At 39.7% G+C, this 15,246-nt stretch overlaps 1 protein-coding gene across 2 annotated transcripts in view; it reads left to right on the forward strand.

Annotated features, from left to right (window-relative positions):
- The window catches only part of GSDME (gasdermin E), a 32,974-nt gene that overhangs the window by 15,680 nt on the left and 2,048 nt on the right, over window positions 1–15,246 (forward strand). For both annotated transcript variants that reach the window (XM_072851458.1, XM_072851457.1), the window contains exons 5-10: window positions 4,227–4,398; window positions 5,394–5,514; window positions 10,582–10,770; window positions 12,757–12,884; window positions 12,998–13,184; window positions 14,704–14,777. In XM_072851458.1, the coding sequence (XP_072707559.1) occupies window positions 4,227–4,398; window positions 5,394–5,514; window positions 10,582–10,770; window positions 12,757–12,884; window positions 12,998–13,184; window positions 14,704–14,777 (871 nt within the window). The remainder of the gene's footprint in view (window positions 1–4,226; window positions 4,399–5,393; window positions 5,515–10,581; window positions 10,771–12,756; window positions 12,885–12,997; window positions 13,185–14,703; window positions 14,778–15,246) is intronic.

Genomic DNA, 15,246 nt, shown 5'->3' on the forward strand with positions numbered 1-15,246 from the left:
CATGTTTGACCTATAGAGCTTCCAGCTTAGTAAATCATTGACCTCAGGAAGGTTATTTAAGCAGAACAATCAATCAAACAGAAAGCCATAATCCTTATCTTTTAAATGATCTGTATTTATACAGGCTTATACCCTGTATGTTGATAACGGGACTTAGCAAACCAACATCTCATTGTATTTTATATGGTGTTACTTTTGAGTACTTCGGCTCAGACTTTTAAGGTGGGAAGGAGTACAGTTGGTGTAGTACAGGTCACACAAGATCAGTGAGGGCTCCTGTACAATAGATGGTGAAAGAGATGGTAAGAGTGATGATTGTAGAACAGAAATAATAGCTCTGAAATGTGACCTGTAAAATAAAAAAATGCAATGCAATTCGTGTGCCTGCCTGCATTCTCAGGGGTTTAACTCACCCATCTCTTGTTACTCAGATATCTTCTTGATATTCAGTGTTATGCTCACAAATTAGTTCAGCTCTTGCAAAAATAGACTCATAGATTCAGCAGCCATTGCCCTGTAATACTTTAAGCCCTGCTCTGATTGTGAAACTTTAACCTTGTTGCATTTTGCTCTTGATAGCTATTTTCAATGATAACTTAGATAAGCTGGGTATTTGCTTACCACATGTTGTCTCCCGTCTGAGTCACTGAGAAGAGCAGAATGTTTTGCCTTCCACAGGCTGTGCCTCAGTGATAACCTGTGATGTGCCCACACACAATCCTAGAGTCTAAGGGGTTTTATGATAGAAAGTTCAGTGCCAGAAGTCTAGAGGAGAGCATTGAACTGTGCCGTCCTAAAAAGAAAAGGTATTTGTAGCTGTTGGTAAGGGTTATGTGTTTTAAAGCTCTAAATCTGGTACTCACTAAACTTAGTGGGAAGAGGAAAGCATTTCCGCTGGCTTTACAGTTGAACACATCCCACTGAAGTCACCTGAATCTTGGGGCTGAGGCGGTGGCCGTGTCTCTGCCACACAGTGCAGCTCTGTGCAGAGGACCCCAAGTTACCTGTGAGACACAGCGCCTGCAGCAGTGCTGCATCAGGGACTGAAGCAGGTAGCTCTGTGCCCCTGTGGTGTTAGGGTCGCTGCGTAGCCTCCCGTGCTGTGGCAGCTCATCCAGTGCCGCTTCAGAAATGTCTTCACTGTGCCTCGTTGCAAGTTGACCTATGTCTTCTGACTCTTTCGCTCTGCCACTCTGCTGTTAGTTCTGCATCTGAATCTCAAAGCCAGGAGCATGAGGGGATCTGAGCTAGTCCCACCTCAGGCAGAATACTGTAGAGGTAGATGGAAGAAAAAGTCTCTTGAATTATTTTGGTCATTCATTTGTATAGAGTTAAATCATATTCTATATGCTTCTTATGTTAACATTCCGAAACAGCAAATCTCTATTCAATCTGTGTTTTTCTACCTTTGATTGTTTTGTTTCCTTTGCTTTAACTTTTGGGGATATCTGGTGAGTTTGTCATCCTCTAAAGGCAAAAAATATATCATACGAAAGCAAACGACAAATTGCTTTTGTGCTTCTTCATTGTATTTCTTCCCTTGTGGCTTCGTAGGTCGAATGTTAAAATTGCAAGTTCTTAGTGCCTTAATTTGTCATTTCAAGATGCTTAGGACACCTCTTCAGAATCATAAATAATTATTGTGAAGTATATGATAGGCTTGATGGTCTGTTATTGTGATAAGTAATAGCTCTGGTTTGGCAGACACTTCTAAAAGCAGCGGTGTTTGTGATTGCTTGACATTTCTTCAATTTTTGCTTAATCCAAAGATTCATTACATTCCAAGCATAAAGCATGGCTTTGCACTAAAAGAAAAAAAGTTATTATTAATAATCTCAGGAATGTTTGGGGGTGCTTTTCTACTGGCTGCCGCATTGCTTCAGAGGTATTTTCTTTCCCTTGTTTAAACAATCAACCTTAAGGTTTTCAGACAGTTCATTCCAACTGATGGAGCTTTCATATAAGCATGTAACTCTCCAAAGATCAAAAATTGCCTCAGGATATTTTTAATTTAATAAAGAACCAAGCTGACTCCAGACTTACACAGACTGCATAAATCCAAAACTCCAGAATCTAATAAATCTAAAACTTTTTAATTAAAAGTGGAAATATCTCGATTTAAATAAAGTGGAGTCAGACATGTCTTTCTGTCATATTTTTTGGGAATTGCCATTTAGCCCCACGAATAGCCATTTACAGTAAAAGGAAGGAGAAAAGACTGTATAAGTTGAGCCAGGGATAGTAATCTTTTAATCTTCCAACTGTCTTGCTAGAGTTATCTGTTCATAGAAAATACGATGTCTCATTTGAGGACCTCCAATGGGTATTTTGCAAAAGTGTAATATAATTGACACATTTTAATCAATCAAATACAGTTAAGAAGTTGCTTTAACTGTTACCAGAAAGACTGTTAACACCCCAGAAGACAGGGTAGTGAATTTTGTCATCTTTTCTTAGGAAATAATCCTCTCTTGTTGTTTCTGGGCATTCACTTTCTTACTTCTGCTCATTCTAAGAAGTACCTAACTATAGATATAACTCCCATAGCATTTAAACACACACTGAATTATGTGGTGGAGTAGGGGTGAGTTGTTAAGTTGGAGGCATGGGCTAGAGATTTGAGGTCCGTCCCACAGCTAATTATTCTTTCGACTGTAACAGTCCTGGTCATTAATTGTAAATTGTGAGGTTATACAGATGAGTAATATAGGAGATTTAGTAATCTTTTCCAATCCCCAAATCCATGATACCTTTTCTGTCTTTTCTCATCCAGCCCTTTAAAGTACTTGGTTGGTGCTGATCCCACTCAGCCAGTTCAGGGTTTAAGTGAACACTGAAACAGACCCATAGCAAGCTATGAGGGTTGACAGTGAGGTGTCGCTCTCTTTGCGTGCCGTTCATCTCTCGAGAAATTCTGGTGACTCAGAATTTGGAGTAAGAACTTAAAAATTTGGCAGCAGCACGTCAGGACACTAGTTTGCCTGCACGTGGGCCTTCAGAGGCCAAGCCAGCATTCGTAGTGATGGTTGCCTCAAGCTGTCCTAGTCCAGGGTGAGTCTGGACATCAGCACTTGGGTGCAAAGGAGCCCATGTCACCTCCCCTGTTGAGAAGCAACTGATGGCACTTCTGCAGCAGGTAGAAGGACATACAAAGACAGGGGTGACAGGACTGAATGATGACAAGGAGATAAACGAGACTGAGTTTGGCCAGACAGGACTGGAAAGCAGTAACAATGAACTGTGAGAAGGAGGGGAGACTAAGGCTGGGAGCCATGGGCAGCTGGCATCATCTGAGGGCAGAAGATAGCAGAGAAATGAAATGGGATGGGTGAGCTGTCTGGCTGTGGGACAAAGCTGAGAAGAAGGAGAAGCGGGGGGGAGAAATGGGACTTGATCTGGTCAGGTAAGAGAGGGAAAAACCAAGAACTATTCTAAGGAAAAGTGGGGCTTGATTACAAAGGGAGAAACTAACCAGACTGGAAGATTGCTTGCTTTGTATTTCCTAACTTCCACTAACTTTACGGCAACTTCACTTCACTCTTTCTAAGCAGAGCTTTATGATGTGTGGATAATACTATTATATTACATGCTTATTATGTATTATGCTATTATATATATTTTTATTGTGTGTGTGCATGCATAATGTATGCAGTAGTGTGCTAGGCTGCAGGGAGTTCATCATATGGACCATGAGCACGGGTCTTTTGTTTGTGCTCCCTGGCAACTTTTTTGGTTGAAATAATTCTTTTGAGTAAAGACTGCAGGATGTGACCCATTGACTTACTGAGACTGTTTGTGCTAACATGAGACTCTGAAGAGAATGGGTAGTCGGCATCCCCTGCCATGGCCAAGTTCATGTCAGTGTGAATTCACAGTAACAGAGGATTCAGTCCAGTGTCCACAAGCCTGGATGGTTGTTTTCATATTACTCTGGAAGCGTAAAGTTGTCTTTAGTTCTCCCTTGCTTTTTTCCTTAGAAAGTAGCCAGACAACTGCCATTTTTGCTCAGAGTAAGGATCCAAGAATTCAATATCTGTGTTGGGACTTACTGTGCAATACAGGTATTTACTGCTACCAAATAACAAAAGAGGACATAATAATTTTGAGGAGACTGCTCATACAGAAACCATTGTTGTTTTTACAATAAAAGCTTCTTCAAGCAATTAAGAAAATGTTTTTTCTCGGTTCTAGTATTTATGTTGTTAATGGCGTCTTTTCTTTTTCAGAACAATAAATCTAAACAGTAATTTACTGCAACAAGTAATAGAAAGAAAACGTGAAGTGCTATGCATCTTGAGAGAAAAGATAATAACAACTCAGAAGTGTACGATATCTGAACATATTCAGACAGAAGAAAAAGTCAGTGGTGTGATGGGATGCAGTACAAAAATAGTAAAGGTAAAAGTTATTAAGAATCTGCAAAGAATAGAACATTTGCAGATTGTCTGAGAAGAAATTATGATTTCTCCAAATGGACTTCAGAGTATTTTTCATGCTTCCTTAAGATGTTGAACTCACTGCACTACTTAGTTGTGAAACTTCAGACAGGTAAAATGCTTTTTCCATTGCCTTGCTGGCAAAAGATGCCATCTTTTAGTGTGAGCCTGGAACATGGTTTCCATCAATACTGTCAAATTGTGATTCAGTTTCTATGTAGATTCCTGCCTACAGCAGAACATAAAACAAACATACAACAATTCAGTGAAAGCTGAAGAGCAAAAAGCATTGCTGAAGCAAATTTATTTGAAAAGCCAAGTAATCATTCATCAAAAATATTTGTAGTGTCTACTGATTTTTAATATTTATTGAGAAGCTATTAGTTTTCTATCATGGGAGTAGAGATTAACTGCATTATGAGGATATCTGAAAAATTGCCTATGAACTGAGAAGGAATTACCAAAGTCAAAACATATGCTCATTCATTGTAAGTTTGTTTTTTTTTTTAAAGCTGCAGATGAATCACTTCCGTGCACAGGGTGTCTCCAGTAGCAGAAATCTGGGAGTTGCAGTTCAACAATGCTCTGTGCAAGTGCTGCCTTCCTGGTACTGGTCTCCAGCTGGGCAAAAAGGGGTGTCAGGATAGAAGAGGGCAGGGCAGGATACTGAAGTGGTTGCCCATTTCTTAGTGACACAGTGTTTCACATGTGGCAAAAGGTGCACCTGGAGCTCAACTTTGCAGGAGGACAGGGTAGCTAAGAGTTTGAGAGCCACTCTTGGCATTGTGCTTCTACCTCATTGCTCATCTTCTTCCTTTCATGGATGTCAAATGTAACATATGCTTTAGTTAGACATCGTGGCACATTCTTTCTCTGTATTTTTTCCCCTTAATTGATTCTATGTTTAAGCTACACAATAGCTGAATCAGATAAACAGTGAATAAATCTGTCCTCTAGGTTTCAGTGAGTGAAAATGGAAGTATGATGAAGGATTCTAGTGTGATCCTTGAAATTCCTCCTGCAACCACTATTGCCTACGGTGTAATTGAACTGTTTATAAAGCAAAGTGGCCGGTTTGGTAAGTATAAAGCTCGTTTTCTGTGGCATGCAGTTCAGCTGCGGACAGAGCTGCCTGTTGGGCAATGATTTTTGCATTTCCCTGTGTATGAAGGTGGTCTCCTTCATACAATATTGTATGGTCTCCATTGCCTTGATAGTTATTTGTGCTGTGAAATGCTGCTCTTCTGATTTAGTAATGCTTTTTCACTTGTTTGCATAAATCATAAACTCAGAATGATTTAGGTTTCAGGGGACTGCAGGAGGTCATCTAGCTCAAGCCCCAGCTCAAGGCAGGGCCAACATTTGAAGTTTGATCTAAATTCGAAGTCAGATCAGATTGCTCATATCCTTGTCTGTTCAAATTTTTAATATCTCCAGAGATGGAGATTCCATCACCCCTCTGGGCAGCCTGTTCTCATGTTTGACCACCATCATGGTGAACTTTTCTTTCTGTCTTAATATCTAATGAGAATTTCCCTTTCTTTAACTTCTGTCTCTTGCCTTTTGTCCTGTTGTCATACAGATGAATCTGGCTGTCTCCTCTCCATGCTTCCTTTGGGTGGCTGTAAATAGCAGTAAGGTTCTCCCTTAGCAATATTTTCTCCAAGCTGGACAAACCCAGTCTCTCAGCCTCTTCTCATACATGATGTTCTCCAGCCCTCAGCAATCTTGGTGGCTGTTTGCTAGATTGCTCCAGTATGTGAGTGTCTGTCTTGTACTGGGGAGTCCAAAACTGGACACAGCACTCTGAATGCAGTGTTGCAAATTGAAAAATCACTTTCATCGATCTGCTAGCTACACTCTTGCCAGTACAGGCCAGTATGCAGCAAACTTCAATAGCTGCAAGGGCACACTGCTGATCCTCTCAAATTTGTTGTCCAGGTCTTTTTCTGCAATTTTGCTTCTGGCTAGCTGGCCCTCAGCCTGTGCTGTTGCTTTCACCTATTGGCAGGGAGAGTGAACTGAATATAAATCGATGGTCAACGAACAATGTTTAGACAACAGTCATGCTAAGAAAATAATTATTCATAAGTATAGGACTGGAATTTAAACTTTTCTGTCTATTTTACACTTTAATATATAGATTGTTCTCAGAATGGTTGCAGAAATGGCCTTGTCATGTTTTCTGGTCATGCTTTACGTATTTCAGGTCGAATACTTCCAGGTGTCAAGATTTAAAAAATGTTGAAATTGGCTTTGGGGGGAGTAGTAACTCTGCTCTGCAGAATTACCTGGGTTTTTCTTTCTTGTCTATCCTCAAACTTCCTGATCTAAAGGAGGTTTCAGGGGATGATATGCAAGAAAGAAGGAATTCAGATGGACTGTGTAGGCTGGAAGCTGGAAAGGACTGATGTGGCGAGAAACAGGAGATCCATTGAAGAAATAATGGAAGTGTAGTTGAGATTTGAATCCAGGATACGCTTTCTTTGGATAAGAAATGGAGAAGATACTCTCCATCATTCTTTTTCAACTGGCTTCTGATATTAAGGAATTCTGTAGGTTGAGGAATATAAGTAAATATCATGTAACCTGTAAAAAAATTTCTGAAATGTGGAATTGCTCTGCCATAGAGTGAACACAGAGATATACCAGAGGGCATTGACTTCAGGGTCATAATATAACTGTAATTCAGAGTAATCAGGTGCAATTAAGGCTATCTGACTACATAGGTGTATAGCTGATAGAGTGCTTATGTGATTCCTAGATGGAAATTCCTGTGTCCTGTTAGCTGAAAATACATGGGTCTTGTTAATGAGCTGTATTTCTCTGCTCTTTTTCTATTTCTGCTTCTTTTTCCACTTTTTTTTCATATTTAATGTTATGTCTTTTAAGCTTCAAAACCAGCACAGCTTGTTTCATGTTTGATCTCAAACAACCTATGTCTTACCTCTTTTTTTTAATTTGTGCTGTCTTCCCTTGCGTGACTGTCATTGAGAAGGTAAAGTGGAGGAATTAAACAAAATTAGGGAATTAGGGGTTTGCCAGCAAGAATAAGTATGGTGGAGCCTAACCTTCAGCTTCTTAATGTCTGAGCAGTGATCGGTGTCTGTTTATGGAAATAAAAATAGCCTTTGAAGTTAAATCCAGAGACTAATGTAGTCCTTCACATGAGACTGAAAGTGACCAGTAGCAGGTGTAACATAATGGGATTGTCTTCACAGATAATTACGGAATAAGGTGCATGTAAGGGTTTTGTTGTTGTTTCTTTTTCTGTGCCACTGATAGTGCTTGAGTTATTCTATAAGGAAGAATGGTATATAAACTTCCTTTAAAATTATCTGGCTAATGTGACTGGACATGCTTGGACATTTTTTATAAATAAATAAAAAAAGAAAGGAGAAAAGGTCTAATCCTTTTCTGATCCCTTTATCCTAATGTTTTCATGTAATCATTCTGTTTGATTTCTACAGACTAATTTTCCACTACACGTAAAAGCTATTCCTGTTAAAGGCTTTGTAGTTTTGTGTCCCTAAAGTTTCACTGCAAGTCCTCTTGTTCTTGCTTTACAAAACAGGAGGTATAGTAGCACCCAGCTGATTTGCTTTGTTCTGTTCATTGCTATATTTGTGTGACTTGCTTCCTCTTAAACGTCTGTAAATTAAACAGTCCTAATCTTTTCAGCTTCTCCCTGCAAAGGAGTCTCTGTGCCTTTGATTGTTTTCATTGATGATCTCTGGTTTTCTTCCATTGTTGTTAATGTTTCTGAATAACTAACAAGATCTAACTACACTAGTGGAGGTTTGTCATTGATGGGTGTAATAGAATTCAATAGAGAAAATATCATAGTATTATGTATATTCTTTCATTCACTTATTTTCCCTTCTCTGTTTTTTTTAAAGAGTATGACAAAATTAATAAGATATAAAATTAATTGACGGTCCTATTAATACTAAATTTTCAGAGTCCTGTATTTTCCTCTGAATCGAGTCCTGTTACAAGATTTAACAGCAGGATCTGTATCTCTTAAAACTTTTCACACGACGCTCTGTATTGATTTCCCTTATTAGCATCATTCTGCCTGGGAAGGGCAGGTAGTTTATTAGCACTGTCTTCCTCTTTCGGGGTTTGTGTGAAAGCCTCTCTATTATCAATGAATGTAACACGAGCACATTGGCCTTGTGGTGCCTTTGCTGTCCGGAGTCTTGTTGCTTTGGGAAGTTCTTTAATTTGTGTTAATCGCTTTCTGCTCCTCTGTAGCTTGCTCTTCTCTGTGAAGGGTTATGCAGGCATAAAGGTCTCTTGTCGTCTTTCTTTCTCTGTGGCAGAGATTTCTTTGTCTGCTCTCCCTTTTGAAAAAGCTCTTTGCCGATGGAGTGCTCTCTGTGCTTTCTCATCTGCTTTGAATGTCCTTAATTTGGTGAGACAGACTCTTACAACTGGAGGAAGGTTATATTTAGGTTTTGGCCTGGTACATGTGAGCACTGTGCTTGATTAGTTACATTTTTTTTTTTCCCTTTGCTGTCAGGTATTGCTTTAAAATTGAGTTCCTCTTGCTAGGCTGCCTGCATTCTCTTCAGACCTGCTGCAGAGTGCCAGGGGTACAGTTTCAAATCTTGCATTTGAGCAAATAAAAGATGATCAAAATAATACATAGGGCTTTGATTATATTCTCCATCTTTGGGGCACAATATTGGACACGTGAGCACAGAACTTGATTTTCCAGATTTCTCAGCATAACTCTTACAAAGGCTCCCTGTGCTTCCCAGGAGTCCCTTAGCTTCATCAAGTTGGGGGCATTAGGGTGGCAGGAAGTCTGCAGTCCTCTTTGGGTGAGGTAGGCCAGTGCTCATCATGAAGACGAGATGGTAAGGGTAATCCAGCCAGGGTGTGTTATTTTCTTCGTGAAGTTATTTCAAAGAGACTGTATGTTGCAGAGTGATTCTGTTAGTGAACATGCCTGGGTGAAGTCCTTTAGAGGCTCTGAGAAGCCCCCTGTTTTTCACTCACTTGGAGAACTTGAGGATGGACCTGTGGCTTGGCTCAGAAAGAGGAGTCTATCAGTGCCGTGACCAGAAGAAGTTCTGTGAGTGACTCTCAGAGTTCTTATGAATCTCAGAAAGTGCTTTCATGCGTCTCCATCATGAGTGGATCCTGTAGCCTGCATTACAGCACATCTCTTGATTGGTAGAAAATGTGAAGTTCATACCTGCATCTTTTGTGTGCAGCATTTGGGTTTATGGTGTTGGTGAGACGTTTTCATGTTATTTGCTGTCTGCGTTACTTTAATTCACAGGAGCTGTTGTGACATTTTGTAGTTGGTAGCTGCATCATAGGAGCTTTGTGCACGCTGTACCAAACATCAGGGCTGCAGTAATGCTCAAGAATTCACATACATAGCAACCATTGGCATTCTTTCCGTCTAGAAGAGATGAGACATGGAGAAATCACATGCAAGAATGCTAGATAATTGTCCTGGTTTTGGCTGGGATAGAGTTAATTTTCTTCCTAGTAGCTGGTATAGTGCTGTGTTTTGGATTTAGGATGAGAATAATGTTGATAACACACTGATGTTTTAGTTGTTGCTAAGTAGTGCTTACACTGGTCAAGGACTTTTCAGCTTCCCATGCTCTGCCAGGTGCACAAGAAGCTGGGAGGGGGCACAGCCAAACTGGCCAAAGGGCTATTCCATACCATACGACGTCATGCTCAGTATAAACTGGGGGGAGTTGGCTGGGGGGCAGCGATCGCTGTTCAGGGACTGGCTGGGCATCGGTCGGTGGGTGGTGAGCGGTTGCATCACTTGGGGGTTTTTTTTTGTTTTTCCCTGGGTTTTGTTCCTCTCTATCTTGTTATTTTCCTTTTCATTACAATTTATTGATTATTATTATTATTGTTGTTGTTGTTATTATTATTATAATATTTCAATTATTAAGCTGTTTTTATCTCAGCCCATGAGTTTTCTTACTTGTGCTCTTCAGATTTGTCTCCCCCATCCCCCTGGGAGGGGGGACGGGGAATGAGCAGCTGTGTGGTGCTTAGTTGCTGACTGGGGCTAAACCACAACAATAATATAAGCTAGCGTCTCTTTCGGTAATTGCTTGTGTATTTTATTAATTATTTTTTAAAATTTAATTTCTAATTACAGAATTCTGCCTGCTAGATGAACAGCAAGGAGGTTTTGAAAAAGAAAGCACAGAAGGCTCAACTTATCCCCATTCAGCACTATTCAGAGATGCTTTGTTTCTCTATCAGCCAGATGCTGTTGATAATGAGATGTACTCTGGGGCTAAAAACTTCATTCCCAGTGATGCTTCTTTAAGTGTATTGAGACAAGGTATTACCAGAAATGCTTTACATGATTACATTACAGTGAGTTAAGCAACATGATAGGAGGAAATAATCTGGTACAACAGTACATAAGAAATTATGTTAGTTCATTCTAATAGCCCTTATCAGGAACTCTTGGGGGAATGCACTGAAAGAAGAGAAGAATTTACTTCTGCCATAGGTATATGCAGTGGACTGTTCCCTAGGAACATCCTGAATCCCTTTGTCATAAATATGATCTTAAAAAATCAGGTTTTTATGCCAGTTCTGTTACATTCCAGATAAGCTCTATGATATTAATGATGATTTATGCTTTCATTCAGAAAGGGTCACTGAAAATATTTTTTCATTATTTGGAAAATACTCTCAGTAAAGCTTCTCAGTTAAAGGTTATTTTAAGTCTCAAAAATTACAAAGACATCTCCCCCGCCTTCACTTAGACTCATTATTTTCTGAGAAGCTTTATAGAAATCTTCGGTATCAACTAAGGCTGATGAAATTAAAATGTGATTTAAATGGAAGTTTGCAAATTGGTATAATGAGCCAGGCACAACCTGCTTATTGTAGGGATGTGGAAGGAAGGGGCAGGTTTGTCACCAGAGGAATGAAAAAGGGGAAAACAAGCAAGGCCTCAGAACACACTTTACTTTTCATCAGTTCTTGGTAGAGTTCCTACAGCTGGTTCTGATGATGAACATCAGTTTTGTTATCTCTAAATTTCACCCTTTGTTCATGGCTGTTCAGTAGACTGTGACCAAAATAGTTATTTGTTGTCCTGAAATAAATTCTGTCATTCTCCAGTGTAGGCTTGTTTGAAGGAATAACTGTGTCTCCATGTGTATATAAAAAGCACTTATTTGTGAAAGAATGATATGCCACTGTTTTGTTTTTTGTTTTAGTTTGACATACCTTTGTGCCTTTCTTGCTTTAAAGGCCTGGAGGTTTCTTTTCATTAATTAACCTGAACTGTCTCTTGGAAAAAAACTAAAACAATTCTTTCTACTAAAGCAATTTAAAGTAGGTTTCCTCTTCTGTTATTTGTATAGAGAGTCATACGATTGCATCAGGTACAAAAAATATCTGCCTGTGGCTGGGCTTTTTTTTTTCCCTATGAAGTAATTTTTAGATATAAAAGGCATCTTTAAAGACAGCGTGTTTCTTGACCGGAGTGACATGAAGGGAAATTTGTTTTAAACAAGGTTAAGAACGCTTGCATGCCCATATTTTTTGGAATGTGGAAAAACACATTCCAACCTTGCAGTTGGCATTATTGACTTGAAAATTTACTTTCTTTTAGCAAAGTGGTAATCTGATGTCATAAAACATTTTGTTTAAGTGTCATAGTTCAATTGTGGGGAAAGAAGTGCAGTGAACTCTCTTGTGCTTCTGTTGTATGTGTTGTAATGGATTAAATAGTTCAATCAAGAAGAGATTGTTGTCCTGATTTTTGTAATAATAATTAGGTCAGGGGTGAAGGGTTGTAATTCTTTGATGCACCTGATGAAATATGAGGACAATAACAATTTAGGATCGCAATAGGAACTTTCAATTCTGTATGTGGACTCATATCATTGACTTTGTAATTCACATTAACCCACAGATTAAGAAGTAAAGTTATGAGCAGAACTCTTCATTCTGCCTTATAAATGAACATTCTCTGGAGATGAACTTTCAAGTGAGAAATTTAATATATGGTTAGTTCAGTTAACATTAAAAAACTGACTTCTAAAATATTAAAAATACCAAACACGGAATGTTGATCCTTGGTAGCTGTTCTTCTTTCTTAGAATTTTCATTGATGCTTCATTGGCTCATTAGGGAAATATAATCAGATGTGTTTCAGCCTTGCATTATAACTTGTGCTAATGGAAATCAGGATGTCAAGATGTGGTGATAAATGAGCTTATGAAACACGTAGCAAAAATATTAACTGTTTTTACTGGCATTTGTGTAGAAATACTTAGTTTTACTTTTTACTGCTTTCTTGGGAAAGATCTGTCACGATTGAAGACTCAGTTCCAGCCCTTTCTGAAGCTGCCGGAAGACAAGCAAAGAGCTATATATAAAACCCTTTGTGAGTTCTTGCTCCATGAAGAAATGGTAACTGCCCTGGAGGACATGGTAAGATGAAACTTTTGCTTGATTCCTAAAAGTAATTTCAGAATAGAGCTAGCATTCTCTTTTGCTTGAACTTTTCTCTTTTCAAGAAGTTTTACTTATTCTTTTGCTTCCAGTTAGATGATATCTGCACAGGAGACAAGCCAGATTTGAAGGAGTTAAAACCTGCACAAGAACGAGACCTTGTTGACTTCTTGCAGCTCTTAGGATGCAGTTTACAGAGTGAGCTGTTGTTGCAGAAATATCAGCCTCAGGATGAAGAACTCTTCTCAGCTGCTCACCTCCTCATCAGTGCTATCTCTGGTATGTTGTGAATGAAAAGAAGAGCCCTTTTTTTTTTTTAATTTTCATTTTAGAAGCTCCCTCTGTGTTAAAGTGTTTATGGCTCTTTTTGAGCAGTTGGTGAGCTGAGTGAACATAATTTGTTCTGTTCCTTTTTATGAGTTTAGTATACCATGCTTAGCATTCCTGGCTGTGGATTAAATTCAGCCCTCAGTCACTGACAAGTTTTGCTTGTAAAATACACATTCACCCAGATTGCTGAACTCTACTTTCTGCTGAGTGTGGGCATTTCCAGTTTGGCAAGCTAATATCTGTTCTTATTGCATACCAGAGTTCTTGCCGCCTAAATGCTGAGACTTACAAATTAGGTGTTGTCTTCTGTGTAACAGCGTATATTGTTGAGGTTGCAAACTATATTTAGCAAAAGTGAATTTAACATAGAGACACTGCAATTAGAGGGTTGTTTTGCAGCTGCTGAAAAAGGAGATTAAACATAAATGTCAAACAAATGCCATCATCACAATCTAGTTGGCACGACTGTGTTAATTTAAAGCTACCTGCAAAGTCCAAGACAGACTTTCCTGGCTTTTTCTCCTCTCTCGTATATAAAGAATTTCCTGACATTAAGATAATGAAGGGAAGTTCAGTGTGGTATTAGTTAGATGCGGCACTGTGCAGCAAAATGTCAGTGTGCATCCATATATGCACAGTACCCAGGTAGGAAAGCTTAACTCATTTGTGGAGACAGAAAAGAAATAGAAAACAGAAACGTGCTGATGTGGTAACACTTGTCAGATGCTATTAACAGCAGGGTGCAGTTAATCAGTTAATGTTGCATTATCACCTGGCTTTGGACATAATGTCTGCTGCTAATGTCCAGGCGTTACTGTAGCTGGATCAAGAATCAAAAGCTGTTTTATGCCTGTTGCTTCTATTAGGAATTGCAGCCTTTGAGTTAGAGTTGAAGGGCACCACAGGGATCATTTAGTCCGTCTCTGTGCCCCAAGGCAGTCTCAGCTATGTCTTTCCTCTAAAATTGTGTTTTTGCTGAAGTCAGCATCTCATATAGATTTTGAGAGCGGGGGTTCTTGTTTTATTCAAGGCCTAAATCATTCATCCAGCCTGCAGACTCGAGTGAAACACTAGGGAGATACTTAGGGAGGAGACAAGAATGATGGGGAGGAAATCCCCTTTCCTACAAGCTGCCTTTTCTCAAGGGCAGGGATAGTCAGTGTGGGGCTTGTACCCATCGCCCATCCCGTTTTATTCTGCACTCTGGGAAGCAGGCAGGAAAGGGCTGGATCAGCCTCTTCCAAACATCCAACAGAGCACTTGTGACAACTGTCCTCAGCATTTAATCGCTTTGGTCTCCAGCATCCATTTCACGAGGATGGATGTAGGTGGGCCTCAAAAATGCAGTCTTTGCTCAGCAGGAGAACCCCATAACAGAGCTCACGGTTAAGAAAGTCCCCTTTCCAGCAGCCAGCCTTGTGCAGTGTACCCTGGAAACAATCTTTCCCTTTTGATGTTTCCTTTGCAGAGCTGTCTGATTACACTCTTGTCCTGCTGCATGCCTGCTGTGATCTTCAGGTTGTTCCGGCATTGTGTTGTTTGGTGAGTAATCAAAATGTGACTGTGTAGCATGTGGGCCCCAGCAGCAGTAATGACACTGTTCTCTGCTTTAGTATGTTTCTCACCCAATAAAGAAGATGTCAAGCTCCAGTGCGAATTTCAGCTGTAGGTATCGCTTAGGCAAGGTCAGAGTCTGACAGTGGCAAACGATGCAGGTAATTTACTGCAGGTGGATACCTAACTTCTAAAATGTTTCTGTATTTGGGAGATTCCATGGACTGTGAGCAAAAGAAAATTGTAACTTAAGCTTGGATTTTAATTTACTAATAGTCTCACTAGCCCATTTTAAAGTCTCAGTAACAGAAATCACCTGCCCTTGGGAAACAGAAGTTTCACTTTGATAGCAGCAGTGCTTGGGCCTTGGCAAATTCTGAAGTTCCAAAGCTCTGCGGCCGTTCATTAAAACTGCTGAAGGAATGGGGCAGGGCTGCCCTTCCCTATGAACTTCTTT

Source organism: Ciconia boyciana, chromosome 2 (assembly GCF_034638445.1).
Source record: "Ciconia boyciana chromosome 2, ASM3463844v1, whole genome shotgun sequence".
Classification (NCBI taxonomy): domain Eukaryota; kingdom Metazoa; phylum Chordata; class Aves; order Ciconiiformes; family Ciconiidae; genus Ciconia; species Ciconia boyciana.